The sequence below is a fragment of the Scyliorhinus torazame genome, chromosome 11 (genome assembly GCF_047496885.1).
Source record: "Scyliorhinus torazame isolate Kashiwa2021f chromosome 11, sScyTor2.1, whole genome shotgun sequence".
NCBI classification, from domain to species: Eukaryota; Metazoa; Chordata; class Chondrichthyes; order Carcharhiniformes; family Scyliorhinidae; genus Scyliorhinus; species Scyliorhinus torazame.
The window spans coordinates 192,299,992-192,320,307 of record NC_092717.1 but is presented as its reverse complement, the minus strand read 5'-3'; the positions used below and the strand labels follow the sequence as shown (position 1 = coordinate 192,320,307).

The 20,316-nt window shown below is 47.0% G+C and overlaps 1 protein-coding gene across 4 annotated transcripts in view; it reads right to left on the bottom strand.

Moving 5' to 3' along the window:
• Positions 1 to 20,316, bottom strand: part of map3k22 (mitogen-activated protein kinase kinase kinase 22) — a 206,841-nt gene that overhangs the window by 126,863 nt on the left and 59,662 nt on the right. For all 4 annotated transcript variants that reach the window (XM_072468212.1, XM_072468213.1, XM_072468210.1 and 1 more), the window contains 4 exons: positions 16,319 to 16,413; positions 6,155 to 6,195; positions 4,322 to 4,421; positions 1,344 to 1,457 (listed from right to left, as the gene is read on the bottom strand). In XM_072468212.1, coding sequence (XP_072324313.1) covers positions 1,344 to 1,457; positions 4,322 to 4,421; positions 6,155 to 6,195; positions 16,319 to 16,413 — 350 coding nt within the window. The remainder of the gene's footprint in view (positions 1 to 1,343; positions 1,458 to 4,321; positions 4,422 to 6,154; positions 6,196 to 16,318; positions 16,414 to 20,316) is intronic.

The following is a 20,316-nucleotide window of genomic DNA, read 5'->3' as shown; positions in this document are numbered from 1 at the left end:
ACCGGGCCACTCGGAGAACCAGCGAGCGGCGATTCTCTGGCCCGGATGGGCCGAGCGGCCGCTACGACATAACAGGTTCCCACCTGCGCCGTCCACCCTGGTCGCTGCCGGCGGGAACTCTGCGGGAACGCTGGGGGGGCGGCCTGTGGGGGGGAGGGGGGGCTCCTTCACTGGGGTGGCCACCGATGGGGTCTGGCCTGCGATCGGGGCCCACCGATCGGCGGGCCTCTCCCCCCACGGGCATACGTCCTTCCGCGCGCGGCCCCAGAACACCGGCTCTATGTTGGTGAGGGGCCGGCGTGTTCCCCACGCATGCGCAGGATGGCGCGGCCCAACTGCGCATGCGCAAGATTGGGCTGCCCCAACTGCGCATGCGCGGGTTGGCGCGGTGCCCATTTTGCTCCGCTTAAGGATGCTGGAGCGGCGTGAACCGCTCCAGCACCGTGCTGGCCCCCTGTGGGGGCCAGAATAAGTCGTGTCCGGGCCCTGTTCGCACCGTCGTGAAACACGACGGCGTTCACACTTGACCTCAATATTGGAGAATCGCCCCCGATATACTTGCATTGGAAGTGGTACAGCGAAGCCTCACTAAAACGGTTCCTGGGATGAGGTGGTTGTCCTATGATGAGAAACTAAATGAACTGGACTTAAATTCGCTGGAATGATAGGCGATCTCATTGAAACCTGCAACGTTCTGAAGGGGTTTGATAGGGTGGATGCTGAGAGATTGTTTCCGCTAGTCAGGGAATCTATAGCAAGACAGCACAGTCTCAGGATTAGGGGCTGATCATTTCAGATTAAGATGAGGAAAAATTAATTCATTCAAAGGTTGTGAATCTTTGGAATTTGCTACCCCAGAGGGTAGTGGATATTCCACATTGAATACATTAAAGGTTGGGATAGTTAGATCTTTGGTGTCCCAGGGAATTAAGGGATACAGGGAGTGGGTGGGAAAATTAAAGCCCAATATCAGCCATGATCCTATGGAATAGTGCAGCAGGTTCAATGAGCCATACAGTCTACTCCAGCTCTTATTTCTTGTGTTCTAACATGACTCCAGTGGTCACAACATAGGGCTTATATAAGTAGCTGGGGAATGTAACAGCAAGTTAGTAGGATTGTAATGGAAAGATAGTAAGGTTGTTGTGGTAGCACCGGTATTGTGGAATGATGAGATCAAAAATGACCAAAGTTCCATGTTAATTCAAACCCATCTTTCACTTTTTACAATAATACAATACTTCCATTTCCTCCTGCTTTATCCACATGGAGCGTGTTAGGTTTTATCTGTCAAAGTTCAAGAAAAATACAGGTACAAACATTTACTATTCAGGGTAACTCACATGGCTGTGCTTTCGAGGCATAACCAAAATCCTCAGGCTTTTCAAACTAGAATTGATGTCCAAGTGCTGAACTGCTTTGTCCAATTCGTTCTGACATCGTAGTGGAGTGTTTAGCTGTATGATAATTCATGAACACGCACACAAAGTTCAGAGATTGTGGAGATCAGTGCATAACTAGAAATTATCCAGGTTTGACTTTCCCAGCACTGTCCCCACTGAGTTTCACTTTAAACAATCCTGAATTCAACATGAGTTTTACTACCTGGATTCTATTTGTGTGCACAGTCCCATTCACTTATCACCACCCACTCTGTCCCCAATGCACTGATTTCAAATTCCTCATTTTTGTATGAACATGTGTATTTGGAGCAGGCCATTCAGCCCCTTGACTCTGCTCCACCATTCAATAAGATCATGGCTGATCTGATTGTGGCCTCAACTCCACATTTTCACTTACCCCTGATAACCTTTGACTCCCTTGTTATTCAAGAATCTATCTACCTCTGTCCATTGATCCTGTCTCTGTTACTCTTGGAGAAGAGAGTTCTCATGACCCTCTGAGAGAAAGAATTTCATCTCATCTCCATCTTAAATGGGAGACTATTTAAAACTATTTTATTAGTTCTCGTATCTCCCATAAGGGGAAACATCCTTTCAGCATCCATCCTGTCAACTACTCTCAGGCCCTTATATCAATAAGATCATCTCCCAATCTCCTCAACTCCAATAATTACAGACCCAGTCTGTCCAACCTTTCCTCATAAGATAAACCCCTATCCCAGCTATCAATCAAGTGAATCTTCTCTGAACTGCTTCTAATGTATTCATATAAATATAAATAAGGTCAAAAATCTGCACAGTACTTGAGATGTGGTCTCGCCAATGCCCTTTACAAATGTTGCAAAACATCCCATTCCCCCTGCAACAAATCACAATGTTCCATTTCTTCCTTCCTAATCACTTGCTGTACCTGCATCCTAACCTTTACTGATTCATGTACTAGGACTCCCAGATCTGCCTGTGCATCAGAGTTCTACAATCTCTCACCATTTAAATAATGTGCTGTTTTTCTATTTTTTCGGCCAAAATGGACAACTCCACATTTTCCCACATGATACTCCATCTGCCAAATCTTTACCCACCTCACTAAACCTAACTGTGTGTCTTTACAGGCTCCTTATGTCTACTTCACAACGTACTTTCCTACCTCTTTGCATCATTAGGAAATTTAGCAACCATATATTCGGTTCCTTCATCAAAATCTGGGGAGGCACAGGGTGACTGTTTGCACTTTCTCCCCGTGTCTGCATGGGTTTCCTCCGGGTGCTCCGGTTTCCAACCACAGTCCAAAGATGTGCAGGTTAGGTGGATTGGCCATGCTAAATTGCCCCTTAGTGCCAAAAAGTTTAGGTGGGGTTACTGGGTTACGGGGATAGGGTGGAGGTGTGGGCTTAAGTAGGATGCTCTTTCCAACGGCTGGTGCAGACTCGATGGGCTGAATGGTCTCCTTCTGCACTGTAAATTCTATGATTTTATGAAATCATTGATATAAATTGTAAATAGCGGAGGCCCCAGCAATGATCCCGGTGTTACTCCACTCATCACATCTTGCCAACTTGAAAAAAGACCCATCCATCCCTGCTCTCTGCTTCCTGCGAGCTAACCAATCCTCTATCCATGCTAATATGTTACCCCATACAACATGAGCTCTTATTTTTGCATAGTAACCTTTAATGTGATACCTTGTTAAATACCTTCTGGAAATCCAGGTACAGTATCCACAGATTCCCCTTTATCCATGTTGCTTGTTACTTCCTCAAAGAACTCCAATAAATTAATTAAATATGATTTTTATTTCACAAAATCATTTAAGACCTTTCTTATCAATCCTACCTCACATCCTCCGTGCACCTTCCAATTTGTATCATCCAGTCACTTAGCCTGCTTCTTTTTTGGTTTTCTATCCAAATCACAGCTATTGCATACTACAATTTCCTATTTGAGCTCCTCTATCATGTTAAAGCGCAGTCCACGTTCAAAAGCTGTTGAAAGCTGGTTTAGCACAGAGCTAAAGAGCTGGCTTTTAAAGCAGACCAAGGCAGGCCAGCAGCATGGTTCAATTCCCGTACCAGCCTCCCTGAACAGGCACCGGAATGTGGCGACTAGGCGCTTTTCACAGTAACTTCATTTGAAGCCTACTTGTGACAATAAACGATTTTCATTTCAGTTTTCATTTCATTTCAAGCCTACTTCTTCACTTACCATCCTGAATACCGCCCATGACTATACTTGCAAACCCCACCCTTTTGAAAAATAAATGACCCCTTCATTTTCACCTCTGATAATTCTCAATATGCACATTAGCACAAATTGATAATGGGAACACAAATGTCCACTCACATCAATCGTTAATTTCAACATTATCTAATCATTAGTTCTCAAACACTTTCAACACTGGATCCATCAAGAAGCTCAGCCTTTCACAATCCTATAATTCTGACAAGTCTGGAAGACAAATATATCTCATCCTTCACTCATGGAATCATAAAGTCATGGAATAATACAGCACTGAAGGAGATCAAGGGGCCTTCCCTGCCTGTGCTTCTAGCCTTCCTCCTCCACTTGTGTTTCATTCTGTCCTTCACTTGCATGTCTCCAATGTTCACGATTCTCTCACCCTCATTTTGTGTTTTCTTTCTCTTTGTTACCTCTGCCACATTTTTCTTTTTCCTTCCATTCCGGTGACATACAGGGAAACCTCATAGCAACAAGGGAAAGACAAGATTGGGTCTCCCAACCAGTCAGGAAGCCATGGCTACAGGAGCCAGGGAATGAAGTAAATATTTACAAACTGGTTGTTGTTAATATTGGTTTGGACGTTCCTGACGTTCCAGTGGAACGGTTGCATAGTGACTACACATACACTGCACATATTGTGCAAAAAGCTAATAGCTAACAAATCGAGCTGAAAAATGTACCTCATTATTAATAAAGTGTAGTTCCATTTGCTGTCCAAAGGCATCATTGACCTTTTGTAGCATGTCTTTCAACTTTACTGGTCTAGGAAACTGCATGATCCTTCAAAAAGAAAAGTCCTTGGATTACATAAATATTTACAATTCCCTCTTAATACCTCAATAAGAAACAAGAGCTTCACAGTAGCTTTGGAAATCTAAGATTGCTTAAAGGTCTCTCAATATTCTCCTTCTCTTAGCCTGCTGATATCTCAAACTATAACCACCCTCTAGCTCATGTACAAGTGGTCATTCTTTCTAATGTAAACCAATACAGCAATGTTTGCAGATATTTGTGAAGACCTTGTTTTTGAGGATAGAATTTCCACATTTCTGAATTCTGATAATTCTCACCAGTCTGTATGCATTCCACAGAGAGAGCTTAATGATAGATTAATCATGTGTGCAAATTACTGGAAAATCTAAGGGGATCCTCATTAATATCCACTCCATTGCATTCTTTCCAGCATGGAGCTGCATTTGGTGATAAGTTTGGTAAAACTAGATATATTCCCTTCCACCGCCTCTACCACCCTCCCCAACACCCTCAACTCCCTGGCCTGGCACTGGGGCACTGAGTTGAACTATAGCTCTCCTAATCAGTTTAGCTCAGTTTGTGATGCAGAGCGAGGCCAACAGCACAAGCTCAATTCCCATAACTACTGATGTTATTCCTGAAGTCTCTCTTAACCTTGCCCCTCGCCTGATGTGTGGTGATCCTAAGGTTAAATCAACATCAGTCATCTCTCCCCTTCAAAGGGAAAAGCAGCCTATCGTCACCTGGGACTATGGCGACTTAATTTACATTAATGCTATTCCAGTTGAGACCAACCAACTCAAACCTGGGGCGTCAGGTTTTTGTCACGCTGGGGGGTCAGAGAATGGCCGTTGGCCGCCGTGAATCCCGCCCCCGCCGGTTGCCGAAGTTTCCGGTACCGGATATTCGGCGGGGGCGGGAATCGGGCCGCGCCGGTTGGCGGGCCCCCCCGCTCGATTCTCCGGCCCGAATGGGCCGAAGTCCTGCCGATAAATTGCCTGTCCCGCCGGCGTAAATTAAAGTACCTATTTACCGGCGGGACAAGGCGGCGTGGGCGGGCTCCGGGGTCCTGGGGGGGGGCGCGGGGTGATCTGACCCCGGGTGGTGCCCCCACGGTGGCCTGGCCCGCGATCGGGGCCCACCGATCCGCGGGCGGGCCTGTGCCGTGGGGGCACTCTTTCCCTTCTGCCTCCGCAACGGTCTCCACCATGGCGGAGGCGGAAGAGACTCTCCCCACTGCGCATGCGCGGGAAACTGTCAGCGGCCGCTGACGCTCCCGCGCCGCCCAGAGATGTCATTTCCGCGCCAGCTGGCGGGGCAACAAAGGCCGTTTCCGCCAGCTGGCGGGGCGGAAATTCCTCCGGCGCCGGCCTAGCCCCTCAATGTTGGGGCTCAGCCCCCAAAGATGCGGAGCATTCCGCACCTTTGGGGCGGCGCGATGCCCGTCTGATTGGCGCCGTTCTGGGCGCCAGTCGGCGGACATCGCTCCGTTTGGGGAGAATTTCGCCCCCGGTTCTTGCAGTACTTCAGTGATCAGTAATCTTGCAATAGCCAGTACCACACACCCCCAGGCAGTGTCATACATTGGCATTAAAGGAAACACTCTTCTAAAATTGATTCTTTCCTTAATTTTACTAACAGACTTACTTCCATAAATTTCTATTTAAAAAGCCAAAACCAATAAATCCGTGCAAACACAGATCTGGTCAAAATCATGTTATAAATGAAACAAAAGGGAAAAAAGCTAAAATATAACTTGCCTTTTTTCTCCTTCATGCTCAAACTTGATCCTCACCTCATTCTACGAAAACAGAGAAATGATTATCAGAAACAAAACAGTAGAAAAAATAATTTAGATGGTTTCATCAAGGCTGCAAGTGCACCAGGAGTCAGCCCTGCTGGGTCAAATTAACAACAATAACTAGCAAAGTTCTCAAAAGTAACGACAGTTGGATCTGGAGATAACAAAGAATAGATTAGGGCTCCAGCAGCAGATGGGTGGAGACAGGGACTGGGATAGCCATTCGGAGAGAAATAGGTCCTTCTTTGTGGAACAGAGGCCCAACCAGTTCTCATGTGCCAACAACCGCCTCCACGTGGCTGAACTTGTTCTCACAGCTGACAACTCTTCCTTTGACCCCACTTTCTTCCTCCAAATAAAAGATGTTGCTCCGGGAATCCATATAGGTTCTAGCTATGCTTCCCCTTTTTGTGAAATATGGACATTTTCTTCTTCCTAACCTACTTGGGTCACCTCCATCGCCTCTTTTTCCAGGACACTGATGATTGCATCAGTGCCATTTCCAGCTTTCACCTTGGAATTGGATAAGAAAGAACGAAAAGAAAGACTTTAGTAGGTGCAAAAGGAACTAATCAGCAGAGGCTTTAATGGAGTATAGAAAGTGCAAGGGGGAACTTAAGAAAGCAATTAGGAGAGCAAAGAGGAAGCATGAAAATGCACTGATGGGTAAGACTGGGAACAACCCCAAGGTATTAAAGGGAAGAGGCTAACCAGGGAACGGGTAGGGCCCATTAAGGACCATGGGGCCAATTTGTGCGTGGAGCCGGAGGACATTTGTAAGGAGTTAATCGAGTACTTCACATCTGTCTTCAGTCAGGAGAAGAAGGATGTGGGTACAGGATTCAGAGAGAGGGACTGTGAGTTCTTGAACAGTTTGACATAGGGAGTGAGGAGGTACTGGAGACTTTGGAAGGCATAAAAGTGGACAATCAGGTCTGGATGAGTTGTATCCCAGGCTACTGTGGGAGGCAAGGGAGGAATTACTGGGGCTCTGACCCAAATTTTTAATTCCTCTCTGGCCATAATGAAATGAAATGAAAATCGCTTACTGTCACAAGTAGGCTTCAAATGAAGTTACTGTGAAAAGCCCCTCGTCGCCACATTCCGACGCCTGTTCGGGGAGGCTGGTACGGGAATTGAACTGTGCTGCTGGCCTGCCTTGGTCTGCTTTAAAAGCCAGCTCTTTTAGCCCTGTGCTAAACCAGCCCCATACGGGAGGTGCCAGAGGACTGGAGGACAGCTAATGTGGCTTCACCTTTCAAGAAGGGTGGAAGAGATAAGTTAAGCAATTACAGTGAGTCACACATCAGTGACAGGGAGAAAATTAATCTCCATTTGAAGAGCCAAAGAGTGATCAGAGATAGTCAACATGGCTTTGTCAGAGGGAGGTCATGCCTAACAAATTTGACTGAATTTTTCGAGGAGTGATCGGGTGTGTAGGTGACGATAGTGCAGTTGATGTAATTTATATGGATTTCAGCAAAGCCTTTGACAAGGTCCCACGCGGGAGCCTGATAAAGGTAAAAGTACATGGGATCCAAGGAAACGTGGCAAGTTGGATCAAAAACTGACTTAATAATAATTTTTATAATTTTAATAATCTTTATTGTCACAAGTAGGCTTACATTAACATTGCAATGAAGTTACTGTGAAAAGCCCCTAGTCGCCACATTCCGGCGCCTGTTCGGGTACACAGAGGGAGAATTCAGAATGTCCAAATTACCAAGCAGCACGTCTTTCGGGACATGTGGGAGGAAACTCATGCAGACACAGGGAGAATGTGCAGACTCCGCACAGACAGAGACCCAAGCCAGGAATCCAACCTGGGACCCTGGCACAGTGACGCAACAGTGCTAGCCACTGTGCTACCATATAGGAGACAGAGGGTGGTAATAGAAGGCTGTTTGTGTGACTGGAGGCCAGTGTCCAGTGGCATTCCACAGGGAATAGTGCTGGGTCCCTTATTGTTCGTGATCATAGAACCCAAAATGCACAGGAGGCCATTTGGCCCATTGAGTCTGCACCAACCTTCCGAAAGTGTACTCGAGCTAGGCCCAACCCCCGCTCCATCCCGGCAAACCCGTAACGTAACCTACATATCTTTGGGCATCATGGGGCAATTTAGCATGGCCAATCAGCCTTGGCTACGCATTTGTGGACATTGGGATGATATGGGAGCACCTGGGGGAAACCCACATGGAGACGGGAACAATATACAAACTCCACATCGACAGTCACCCAAGGTTGGAATTAAATCCATGTCCCTGTGAGGCAATAGTGTTAACCACTGTGCAACCGTGCATGCCATCAATAGACAATGTAGATGATAAGTACGGTTGCGGATGACACAAACATTGACAGGGTGGTTAATAATGAGGAAGAAGATCTTAGGCTGCAGAAAGATATAGATGGGATGGTCAGGTGGGAACACTTGCCTTTATCAGAAGTGACATAGATTATAAGAAGTTATGTTGGATTTGTACAAAACTTTGGTTAGGCCCTATACAAGTGCTTCTGATACGTCTTCCTTTATCCTCAACTGAGGAATCCCCCAACGACCATTGTTGACAGGTCCCTGGACGGTGTCCAATCTCTACATTTCTACTCTCACCCCTTCTCCCCTTCTGTCACACAAGGTTTCCCTTGTCCTCACCTTCCACCCCATCAACGTCCACATTCAATGTATGATTCCCCACCATTTCCACCACGTCCCACATGATGTCAACACAAAATGTATCTTTCCCTCCCCTCAACTTTCAGAATTCCGAAGGGACCATTCTCTCCATGAATTGTTTATTAACTTTCCCTTCACACTTGAATACATCTCAATTTAATGCTTCCCACAATGTTTATTATCACTCTTGCTATGATTGACAGCTCATCGCCACATCAAAAGGAGCTAAAATGCATCACTTCCTCTTTTCTCACAGCAGAAAACACTTAGATGCTTTTGATGTGGCAAGGAGCTGTCAATCATAACAAATGCGTTTATAAACATTGTGGTTAGCATCAAAGTAGAATAACTGAGATGCATCAAGCATGAAGAGAAAGATAAATAAATAATCCACCAAGCGCATGTGTCTGGATCAATAAAACTGTCAATTAGAGGCTAGTGAAATGTATTTCTCTGTGAAATTGAATGGAGGTTTTGCATTTCAAATGTTGTGAAAGGTATTGAAGTCCTTTGAAATGTTCTGGGCTATCAGCGGAAGCCTCTGACACTTATAACAGCTGCTGCTTTAAAGACTTTTGTCTCAGGCAGCATATGTTGCGAAAGGGAAAGTGTTTCCGCTGTGATTTTTCAGTCTACTGCCTGGACTGCTCTTCAGCATTCAGGCAGGGGTGTCTGATTGGGGTCTGTCTGATGGGGGCTGGGGGATCAATGAAGGGAATGGTGGGTCACCCTTATGTATGGGTGCTGTGGGGAGGGGGGTTGGGTGTGTAACCCTTTATTCCCGTGGTGTGGGGAGGGAGGATGCCCCTCCTTGTCGGGGGGGGGGGGGGGGGGGGTAGGATTTGTGTTGTGGGGAGAGGATGCCCCTCCTTGTCAGCAGGAGGCAGGATTTGTGTTGTGGGGGGAGGATGCCCCTCCTTGTCAGCAGGAGGCAGGATTTGTGTTGCGGGGGGAGGATGCCCCTCCTTTCAGTGGAGGTGGTTGGGGGTGGATTAGGATATATGTTGTGTGGGGGTCCTCAAACCTCAAGATCAGGCCGCCTGCTCAAAATAGCGGCCAGATACCAGGAGTGAGCTCTCAACCATGTTTTTATTTACATGGTTAAGGAGTGAGACTTGTACCTTCTTTGCCACTGGCAGGAGCACTTAGGCTCCAGAACGGATAATTCCAGCCCAAAGGCAGGATTATCTGACCCTTCCCACCAGCAGGATCTTCCGGTCCTGCAAGGTGACCCCCTGTAGCAAGTGTCTTGGAGGTGGGATGAGTGTCCCAAACAAAACACTATAGAAACCGGCAAGCCACATCCGCCACTGGAAAACACACGGGGGCGGAGGAGGGGAAATCCTGCTGATGTCCAGAGTCTCTGTCTTGAGCCCGCATTCTCCGACCGCGGGATCATTGTGGCATGGACAGAAAATTGCACAAGAATCGGGAAACAAAGGGCATGAACCTCATTTCAATAAATTGGAATTAATTTATATGTAATTAACTCCCCCCACCACAACTCATTCCCCTCACTAAATAATCACACCTCGCTGCCGTGATATCACATTAGTGAGGTTTTCCACAGGTTTAGCCAGGTGCAAGGCAGTCAAGGAGATCCCTCTGGGACGCAAAGGTAATTATAGCTCCTGGGTGGAGGGGGGGGTGGAGGAGGGGGGGGGGGGGGGGGGGGGTAATGACCAGGGAGTTCCATGGCACACCCCAGGCTCAGGTTAGCATTGTCAGGAGGGCAGAAATTGTGGGGGTGCCAGCCCCCAATGTTGTATTTTTTCTTCATTTGTGGGCCGTGGGCATCGCTGGCTGTGCCAGCATTTATTGCCCTTCCCTAATTGCCCTTCACAGGGCATTTAAGAGTCAACCACATTGCTGTGGGTCTGGAGTCATATGTAGGCCAGACCAGATTTCCTTCCCTAAAGGCCATTAGTGAAGCAGATGGATTTTTACGACAATTGACAATGGTTTCATGGTGATCATTAGACTTTTAATTCCGGATTTTTATTGAATGCAAATCTGCAGTGGCGGGATTCGTACCCGGGTGCAAGAGCATTACCCTAGGTTTCTGGTTTACTAGTCCGGTGAAAATATCACTGCACCACCACCTCCCCATTGCAAGGAGACCATTGATGAAAAGTTTTCCGCCTGCCACCTTCGCTTCCCCCACACCGCATTAGCCAAGGCCTAATCAAGTTCACTTATCGGGCTTCCTCCAGCTGCTGAACCTCTCCCGCCTGCCTGAAAATTGAGGCTGGGCAGGAACAGCCCTCACAGGGTCATTTATTGCCTGTATAAGGGCCTCAATTGGGGCAAATGTGAGTGGATTGGCCTAGGTCCCTCGCACCTTACCAAAGAATTCCAGAGTGATCAGGTTGGTAAGAGCCAGTGAAGGCCGAGGAGTTTTACAAGCCTCCCCTGCCACCAGGTTTGCTCGCAGCAGAATGTAAAATTCTATCTGTGAAGGTCTGATAGCTTGAAACAAGAAAAATTGTTTCCTCTTGCAAGAGGTTCTATAATAAAAGGTAAAGGATTCAAAATCATTGCAAGAAAACCTAGAAAGGAAATCAGGAGAATTTCTTTCACTCTAGAATTTTCTGGGAAAATTCCCAGTGATAAGACCATGGTGTTTTCAGCAACAAATCACATGGACATAACCAAAGGTCATACGGTTCCAAGTGACAGTGTAAACCCAGTACAAGTTAGAAATCAAATAATGGGTTTTACTAGAACGCCCTATAAATGTGGCGTAGCTGGATCAATGGATAAGCAGTGGTTAGCACTGCTGCCTCACAGCGCCAGGGACTCTTGTTTGATTCTAGCCTTGGGGGCCTATCTGTGTGGAGTTTGTACGTTCTCCCCGTGCGTGCATGGGTTTCCTCCAGGTGCTCTGGTTTCCTCCCACAGTACAAAGATATGCAGGTTAGGTGGATTTGTCACGCCAAATTGCCCCTTAGTGTCCAGGGATGTGCAGGTTAAGTTACAGGACGGGGGAGTGGACCTAGGAAGAGTGTTCTTTTGGAGGGTTGGTGCAGACTTGATGGGCCCAATGGTCTCTTTCCACACTGTAGGGATTCTATTACATAGCTAATTTTAAAAAGGGAGTGAGAGGTTCGTGAGGATGAGAAACTTACAGAATTGTCAAAACGTACAAATGCACGATTGATGCACAAATGCACAAGAGCCAGAGCACGGGTTTGCTGTTTACTGGGTGCAGGAAAGAACATGAGCGGAAAATTTTAATCCTACCCAAATCTAATGTGCCAAGGTGGGAATGGGTCGATGGTTGGAGTGGGGCATTGCGGAGGAGGATATGAAAGCAGGGGAGAAAGTTAAGGCAGATGAGAAGGTCTGCCAATCAAACGGAGGAGTCTGTGATGTCAAGACTGATATACGTATGTGCTCTAAACTGTACATGAAATATATTGTGAAAAAGTAAACTATTTTTCCAAATAAATCTATTCCTGGAGCTAGGGAAGGGCCTTGCTAGTCATTCAGAATAACAGCAAACACTAAGTGATATTCCGAACTGGAACACACCCTCGTTGAGAAACCAGCCAGAGTTAACTGAAACAGATAACTAAGGAATGCTTTGATGTATATAACAAAATAATGACAAGTGAGAAACAATGGGAAAGGAAGGAGGCCTTTTAACCTCAAAATAAAGAGAAGCTGAAAATGCAACTGAGAAACTCAAACGTGCTGGAATGGGATGTAAACTGTGATCGTCAATATGAGCAAATCGAGTTGCAGAGAATTCACAGACTACAAGATTCCATCGCTGCAGATAGTCAGAACGATTACAGCATTCTTGACAGTGCTCCAAAACAATCAGGAATAAACGCACACTGTTCCTGGTGCTGCACCCATAAGAAATACAGCAGCACTAAACATACCCCAGTGTCACTTTCTCTCTGCCTGTCATGGCAGAGGTGTGAATTAATTATGCCGCGTCACTTCAACTAGTGCTAACGACCCAGTTGATAAATTTTGGGTTGAGTTTAGCAGTGTGTGTTTGTGTGTGTTGCCTCTCCCAGAAGAAACGTTGGTGCGTGCTCAATCTTAAACGCTGTCGCCTGCAGGGCTACAGGCCGAGTGCTGGAAAGTAGGATGCGACTACTGGCTCAGTTCTTGGCCAGCGCAGACAAAATGGGCCAAGTGGACTGTTTCTGTGCCATAAACTTTCTATGATTATATAAACTAAATGACTTTAAACAAAGCCACCTGTGGTGTTCTTTGTGATTCCTGTTCTCAGGATGAATGTTGTAGTGTTCACAAAGATCACACAAGCTAAGTTCATAAATAAAGCTAACATTTATTTACACTACTTAAATTAAGGTCGAACACTTACTCCTTAAGTAAACAATAATCTAATCTATAATCTACACTCAACTACACTAGTCTCACACTCTATCTAATACTGTACTGCACTCTATATCACTGCTCATTCTTGTTCTCCTCTACAGCTCTCTCCCAGAGATCTGTAAGTCACTGCTTTATATAGTTCTGTATCTAGCTCCATCTAGTGGTTAACTACGACATTACATGAACCCTTTGTCATCTGTACATTTCCAATAATGTCACATGACCCACAGCCATAATGCGTTCAAGGAGGTTTTAATGAGGTTGGAGGAGAACTTCCACCTCTCAGTGGAAGTCCCACCCTCATGGCTGCTGGCCAATCTGATTGGCTGGCAACTCCAGACGTCCCTGCAGCAGCAGAGCTCAGTATTAAGTGCTGCTGGCATTGTAGGAATCTCCACAATGAAGAGCGATGGCGACTGGAGTGAGGTAAGTCCAAGGTTTTTAAGGTGGGTAGGGTTTGGGCATCATAGGAAAGGAAATTGGGGTGAGGGGAATTGCGGGTTGATGGCCAGGTGGAGAGGTACAAAGGGAGAGGAGGGGGAGTAACAACTTGTGGGATGCCCCCAATGCGCACAGGAAACCTCCCTCTCTCCCGGAAGGACATACCCATTAGGGAGGGAGTTCCAGGATTTTGACCCAGAATGTCAGCAAGATGATGCTTCCCTTGACCATCCAAACCCCCCAAATTGCATGGTCATCATGACTTTGACTACTCAGCTACCCTCACCATTCCCTCCCACCCAGTACCCAGTCACCCCCTTCCCTGATTTCTACATCATGCAGTTGACACTGCAGCCTTGTCCTCATCAGTGACTTTCTCACAGCCCTTGATCCTCTATCCTCACCACGTGCCCCTGCCAAATGGGATATGGATGGCTACCACAACAAGTGTTTGTGATGGACTCTGTGGCCCCTGTCCTGGTTACCCCCAGTGGGATCTCCTGTGAGTGTCCTCACTGAGTCAGCATTGTGTCTTCCTGCCCGAACGGTGGCAGCTGGTTATGCGGTGGAGACGTTCGTGCTGTGCAGGAAAGCGGCTTTGTGCGAAGAGACTGGTGTGCGGGCACTTCCTACAGATGGGGGTCACTGAGGGCTGATGTGCCTTTGCTGGGAGATTGGTTGCAGTTTTATGTGGAGCCTTGGTTTAACACAGAGGTCGTGACAGGGAGATGTTCAGGTTTCCCGGGTGGGTCCGGGATCCATACACTCATACCGTGTGATACCAATGAGGCGCGGGTGTGACACCAATGACCTGCAGGGTGTGGAGAAATCGCTTGATCCATGGGAGTAAGTTAGCTAATAGCCTCACTAGTGAGGCTGTTACTCTGAGAGGGGGGAGAATTACAGCAGATACCGGTGCTTGTGTCCTTTGTGTGGAGTTAGCTTTGTTAATCCCCTGCTTGCTCTGCTGTGGAGCTGTGCATCTAAGGAGTGCAATGAGGAGTCCTGGTCGTTCAGCGATTGAGCATGGCCACGTCCATCCCCTTTATTGGACCGCTTATACACGAGGGTTTCCAGATGGGCAGGGTAGATGGTTATCAACATGATCAGGAAATCTTAGATCATTTCAAGGATGCTGGCAGCAGTCAGCATTTTAAACTGTCAGGAGCCTGTAAGTAACACCTAAGGGGTGAGTTGCTAGTCTTTTACAGCACCAATGGAAGGTTCAGCCACGGCACCCCGATCCCGAGGAGGACATCCAGAGTCCACACCCTTGTTGGTCCCCACTAGTCCCAGAGCTCCAGGCATACACACGCGGCAAGCCTGAAGACAATGAAATAGGTTCTGACCTTCTTGCTCCCCTCAAAGACCATGGCCCCATTTGTAAACACTTGAACCAAATCATGTGCGTGTGACTCCTGGCTGAGAGGGGGTGAAGCATAATTTAGGAGTTGGCGGGGGGGGTTGGGGGTGGATTCAGGTTACCAGCCCATTAATCACACTCAAATAAATGCATATAAGCCATTTGCATGTTCCCGCCGACGTGGGCCGGGAAGCCCACTATGGCCAGAGGGGTGGGGCCAGATACTGGAGCCAGGTCTGCCGCCCGACGCCAATCCACTTTTTGTGACAACGCGGGATTATCCATCTGATTGGAATTCCCGGTCGTAGCGGCGGGGAGCAGGGAATTCCGCCTGATGTCATTTGTGACTGTCATGCGAGAGTGCCTTTAAGAAATGGATGTGTAAGCAATGTACCTTTAAGAAAACAGTGATGTCAGAGAGTGGGTGGAGCTCAGCTCAGGTCAGCCATTTTGCAGTTTTGTTTTGCAGTTTTGTTTTGAAGTTAGTTTAAAAAGTGCCTGGCTGGTTTTGCTGAGAGCAGTTTAAAAGTAGAAAGCCAGTTTGAAACAGCAGCTTGAGAAGTTCTGGTTTGCTGTGATCTGCTTAGAAGGGAGAAAGCCAGGTTTTAGAAAGCAGTGTGGGTGTGTCTGTGGGTTTCCAGAGAACTGCATGAAGAAAGCAATGTGCTGGAGCTGATGTCACCCAAGCTAATATATCTCTGCCATTCTACAGAAAATATATATATCCTTTAACCTGATGTGATACTGTTTAAAGGTGTTTAGTCTCTTGGAAGTTTGAAGGAAAATTTTAAGGAGTTATTTACTGTTACAATATTTACTGAGTTATCTTTGAAGTAAGGGGTGTTAAGCGATCCAATGTTTATTTAAGATGTTAAGTTGAGTTTATGGAATAAACAGTGTTGGTGTTTAAAAACCAACGTATCCATAATTGTAATCCCACACCTAGGGAAAAAGCCGTGTGCTTGGAAAAGCAACAAATCCATTAAAGGGAGAGGTTGGTTGAACTCCATGATACATTTTGGAGTTCTGAAAACGCCTCGACCATAACAGTGACACATTGACTTTTTCATTCAGAATTGGCTGCAATGTAAAAAGGCCGCGATTAAAGTTGTCTATCACTGGCCTTGGGGACTATTTGAGTGGTGCGCTAAGGGTATTACCTATCAAAACCAATTGCTTTGTTCAAAAGCATAATAGCGTTAGTTCACTGAATTAGCCCGCTGACAATACTGACTGAGTTTGCAGACTTAAACTAAAGTTGTCCTGATCTTTCACATGAATCTTACCTGATTGTTTCTGCTGATGTCATAATTTATCAACTTTCTGCACTTGCCCAATGCAGCCAAATCTTTCATAATCGAATTCAGGGCTTCCTGTTCATCTGGGAAACAAAATTAAACCAAGAAAAAAAAAGAAGTTAACATGAAAATTACGGAGACATTTTTGTTCACAGTTAAATGAAGCAACCCTTTTTAAAACCAGTCTGTTCAACATCCAAGATTTTTTGTTTGCACTAAGAATAAAAAGCTTGGCACCATAGTAGTCTCTGCCAGAAAGCTAATTGGTGTCAAGTAACCACCAATTAGTAACACCATTCGAGTTGCTTTTCCAAGTTTCTTAAAAGTTCACAATAAATAAAGAACTTGGGCGAGATTCTCCATCCCACCGAACCCATTTTGTGGTGCATTCCGCCCCCACCCCCCCCCCCCCCCCCCCCCCACCCCCGCCCCCCGCCGGCAGCGGGACACTCCGTCCCGGCAGCTGGTCAATAGGATTTCCCATTGTGGGCATCCCCACGCCATTGGAAAAGCAGGCATGAGTGTGCTGCTGGCAAAGCGGATGTTCCCGCCGGCGGAGAATCCAGCCCCTTGTATTTATTATCAACTTTCATGATCTCACAATGCCCCCAAAGCATTTTACAGACAAATAAATGCTTTATTTTTTAATGATTATATTTACATTATTCTAATGTAGGGAAGCACAGCAGTCAGTTTATGAATAGCAATATCCCACAAACAGCAATGAGATAAATTACTAGATAGTCTGTTTTAATGTTGTTCATAGAGTCATAGAATCATACAATACAGAAGAGGCTCTATGGCCCATCAAATCTGCACCGCCAAAACTACACTAAATCTACACTAACCCCACTTCCCAGCACATGGTCCATAGTCTTGAATGTTATGACATTTCAAGTGCTCATCCAAGTACTTTTTAAAGATTACTAGGTTTGCTGCCTCAACCACCCTCCCAGGGAATGCATTCCAGATTCCCACCACCCTCTGGGCAAAACATTGGATGGGATTCTCCAGTCCCCCAGCCACGCGCCATTCACTGGCGGCGAGATTCTATCTTACCGCTGCTCGTCAATGGGATTTCCCATTGTAACCATCCCACATCGCCAGGAAACCCGTGGGTGGGTGTGCGCTGACGGCTGGAAGAAAGAATCGCAATGACCAGAGAATTCCAGCCGTTTTTTCCCTCACATTCCCTCTAAACCTCCTGCCATTCACCTTAAAATTATGGTCCCTTGTTATTGACCCTTCAACTAAGGGGAACAGCTGCTTTCTATCCACCTTGTCCATGCTCATCATAATCTGATACACCTCAATCAGATCCCCGCTCAGCCTTCTCTGCTCAAAAGAAAACAACCCAAGCTTATCCAGCCTCTCTTTATAGCTAAAATGTTCCCTGGGAACATCCTGGCGAATCTCCTTTGCATCCCCTCTAGTGCGATCACATTCTTCCTATACTGTGGTGACCAGAACTAAACACAGTACTCCAGCTGTGGCCTAACCAAAGTCCTGTACAGCTCCAACATAACCTCCTGTGTCCTTTAATCTATGCCATGACTGATAATGGCAAGTGCCCCTTATGCCTTCTTCATGACCTTATTCACCTGTTCTGCTCCCTTCAAGGATCTGTGGACAAGCACACCAAGTTCCCTCTGAGCTTCCTAGGTGTCCCGCCATTCATTGAGTACTCCTTCCAAAGTGCATCATCTCATACTTTTCAGGGTTAAATTCCATCTGCCACTGATCTGCCCATCTGACCAATCCGTCTATATCTTCCTGTAACCCAAGACCTTCTTCTTCATTGTCAACCAGCCGGTGAAATCCATGCTGACTGTCCCGAATCAAAGCTTGCCTCTCCAAGTGGAGACTGATTCTGTCCTGCAGAATTTTCTTCAGTAGTTTCCCTACCACTGATGAGAGACTCACTGATCTGCAATTCCCTGGTTTATCTCTGCCATCGTTCTTGAAAAGTTGAACCACTTAGCTGTCCCCCAGTACCTCCACTGTGGCCAGATATAATAAAAAATTTGGGTCTGAACCTTTGTAATTTCCTCCCTTGCCTTCCACAGCAGCCTGGGATACAACACATCCGGGCCTGGGGATTTGTCCACTTTTAAACCTAAAACCTCCAGTACCTCCTCACCCACTTAAGGGATAAATATTGGGCCAAGGTTTACCCTCCCCACCCACCCGTAGGGTCTGGCTATTCCCAGAGAATTACGCAAGAGTCCCTAAATGAGGTTTGTGCCGGCCGCCAAACACAGCGTAATGCTCCTGGCCCTCATCACCCAACGCTTGCAGGTTCACACCCTCGCTGAGTGTGAACCAGATGAGAATATTAAATGTGTCTTCAAACTTATTTAAACATGCTCAACCTGTTCGAGGCCAGAGTCTCCAGCTTCCGAGACTCGTGGGGGTCTCCATGGGGATTGTAGATCCTCATGCCCTCTGGGCACGGTGGCACCCTGGCACTGCTGGTGACTCCTGGCTTCCCTAGCACTGCCAGCCTGGCACACTGGCAGTGCCACCTGGACAAAGGCCTGGCACTGCCAAGGTGCCCAGGTGGCACTGCCAGCTGGCAGGGGCACTGCCAGGGTGCCAGGCTGGTAATATTTACGCGGCGGTGATGGGCCAGGGTGTGGTGTGAAGGCCGGGGGACCTTCTTATTGTGACGTGGGGCTTGCGGAGGGAGTTGGGGCTTGGGGAGGATGGGGGCGGGGGGGGTTGGCGGTCACATTGGGGGCTGGAGATATCGGCACCCCCATCCTCTCACTGCACCGAGGAGTTCCAGCAAGCAGAGCTCCTTAGTGCAGAAAACGAGTGTAAGTGCGACCTCATCGGGGAGTTCCCTGCTGAGGCCCCCGATCTACCCGGATGGGCTTTAGATGGCGGGGGGTTATTTGACGTTTCGGGCACCAGGAAACACTCGGATAATATTGCGCGCTACGTGAACTCTGTTGTCATTCAGGTAGATTGCGCCTGATGTGTGGGAGAATTCAGTGGGAATCTCCCGATGCTCTAAAAAATGACTTAAATGTGGGTGGATTGCAATGGGAACTGTGCCAGCATAGCTGGCAGGGGTTTTCCCGCCCGAAATAGCACTTAGTCATTTTTTAGGAGAATCGGCTCATTAGCTCTTCTTCATATAGTGAAATGGGAATTTTTATATCCAGCCTAACAGCAGATGCAACCGCTGTTATGTGGTTCAATATTATGGGGTGAGAAGGCACAGACAAGGCTTGGGATCTGGTGGCCTTCCGATCTTAAGCACAGGGCCTGATTTAACTAATTAATCCACTGCAGACTCCAGTCTGTGAACTAAACAAATTGACAGCCTGATTTTGGGTGAGAGGGCAGGTGTCACAAGGTCCCAGGGGAAAGGTCATATAATCACTCAATTGAATGGTTTGGGGGGGGGGGGGGGTGTCAGTAGACGACGGGGGAGGGGGAGGTCAGAAGGGGAAAAGGAATCATGGTTGGAACAGTGTGCAGTATCTGTCATTACCCAGGCACACTGTGTCACTCAGTCAAATGTACTACTCATCCAACCCACTACTTTTCAAGAGAGGAGGGAAAGCCCCTTTTTCTAGTTCACAAGTTAAGATTGAACTTTTACTGTGAACGCAATGCTTCCCCTCATTATTCATAAGAATAAATTCAAAGAAAACAGCACGCAAAGTACAGTAAATCACAAGTAGGGAAGCACCAACAAAAGCTTGCTTTATTGTCACACCATTTGCAACAATAAAGCATTTCAAGGTGCTTCAGAGGTATTCCCCGACTGGAAGGGAACATTCCTGACATGAAAGGACATCGCGCGACAATCACCAGGCAGGAATGTTCCCTTCCAGTCGGGGAACACTTCAGCAGTCAAGGGCATTCAGTCTCTGATCTCCTGGTAAGCGTTCTCCAAGGCGGCCTTCAGGACGCGCGACAACGCAGAATCGCCGAGCACGCCGAGCAGAAGCTTATAGCCAAATTCCGCACAC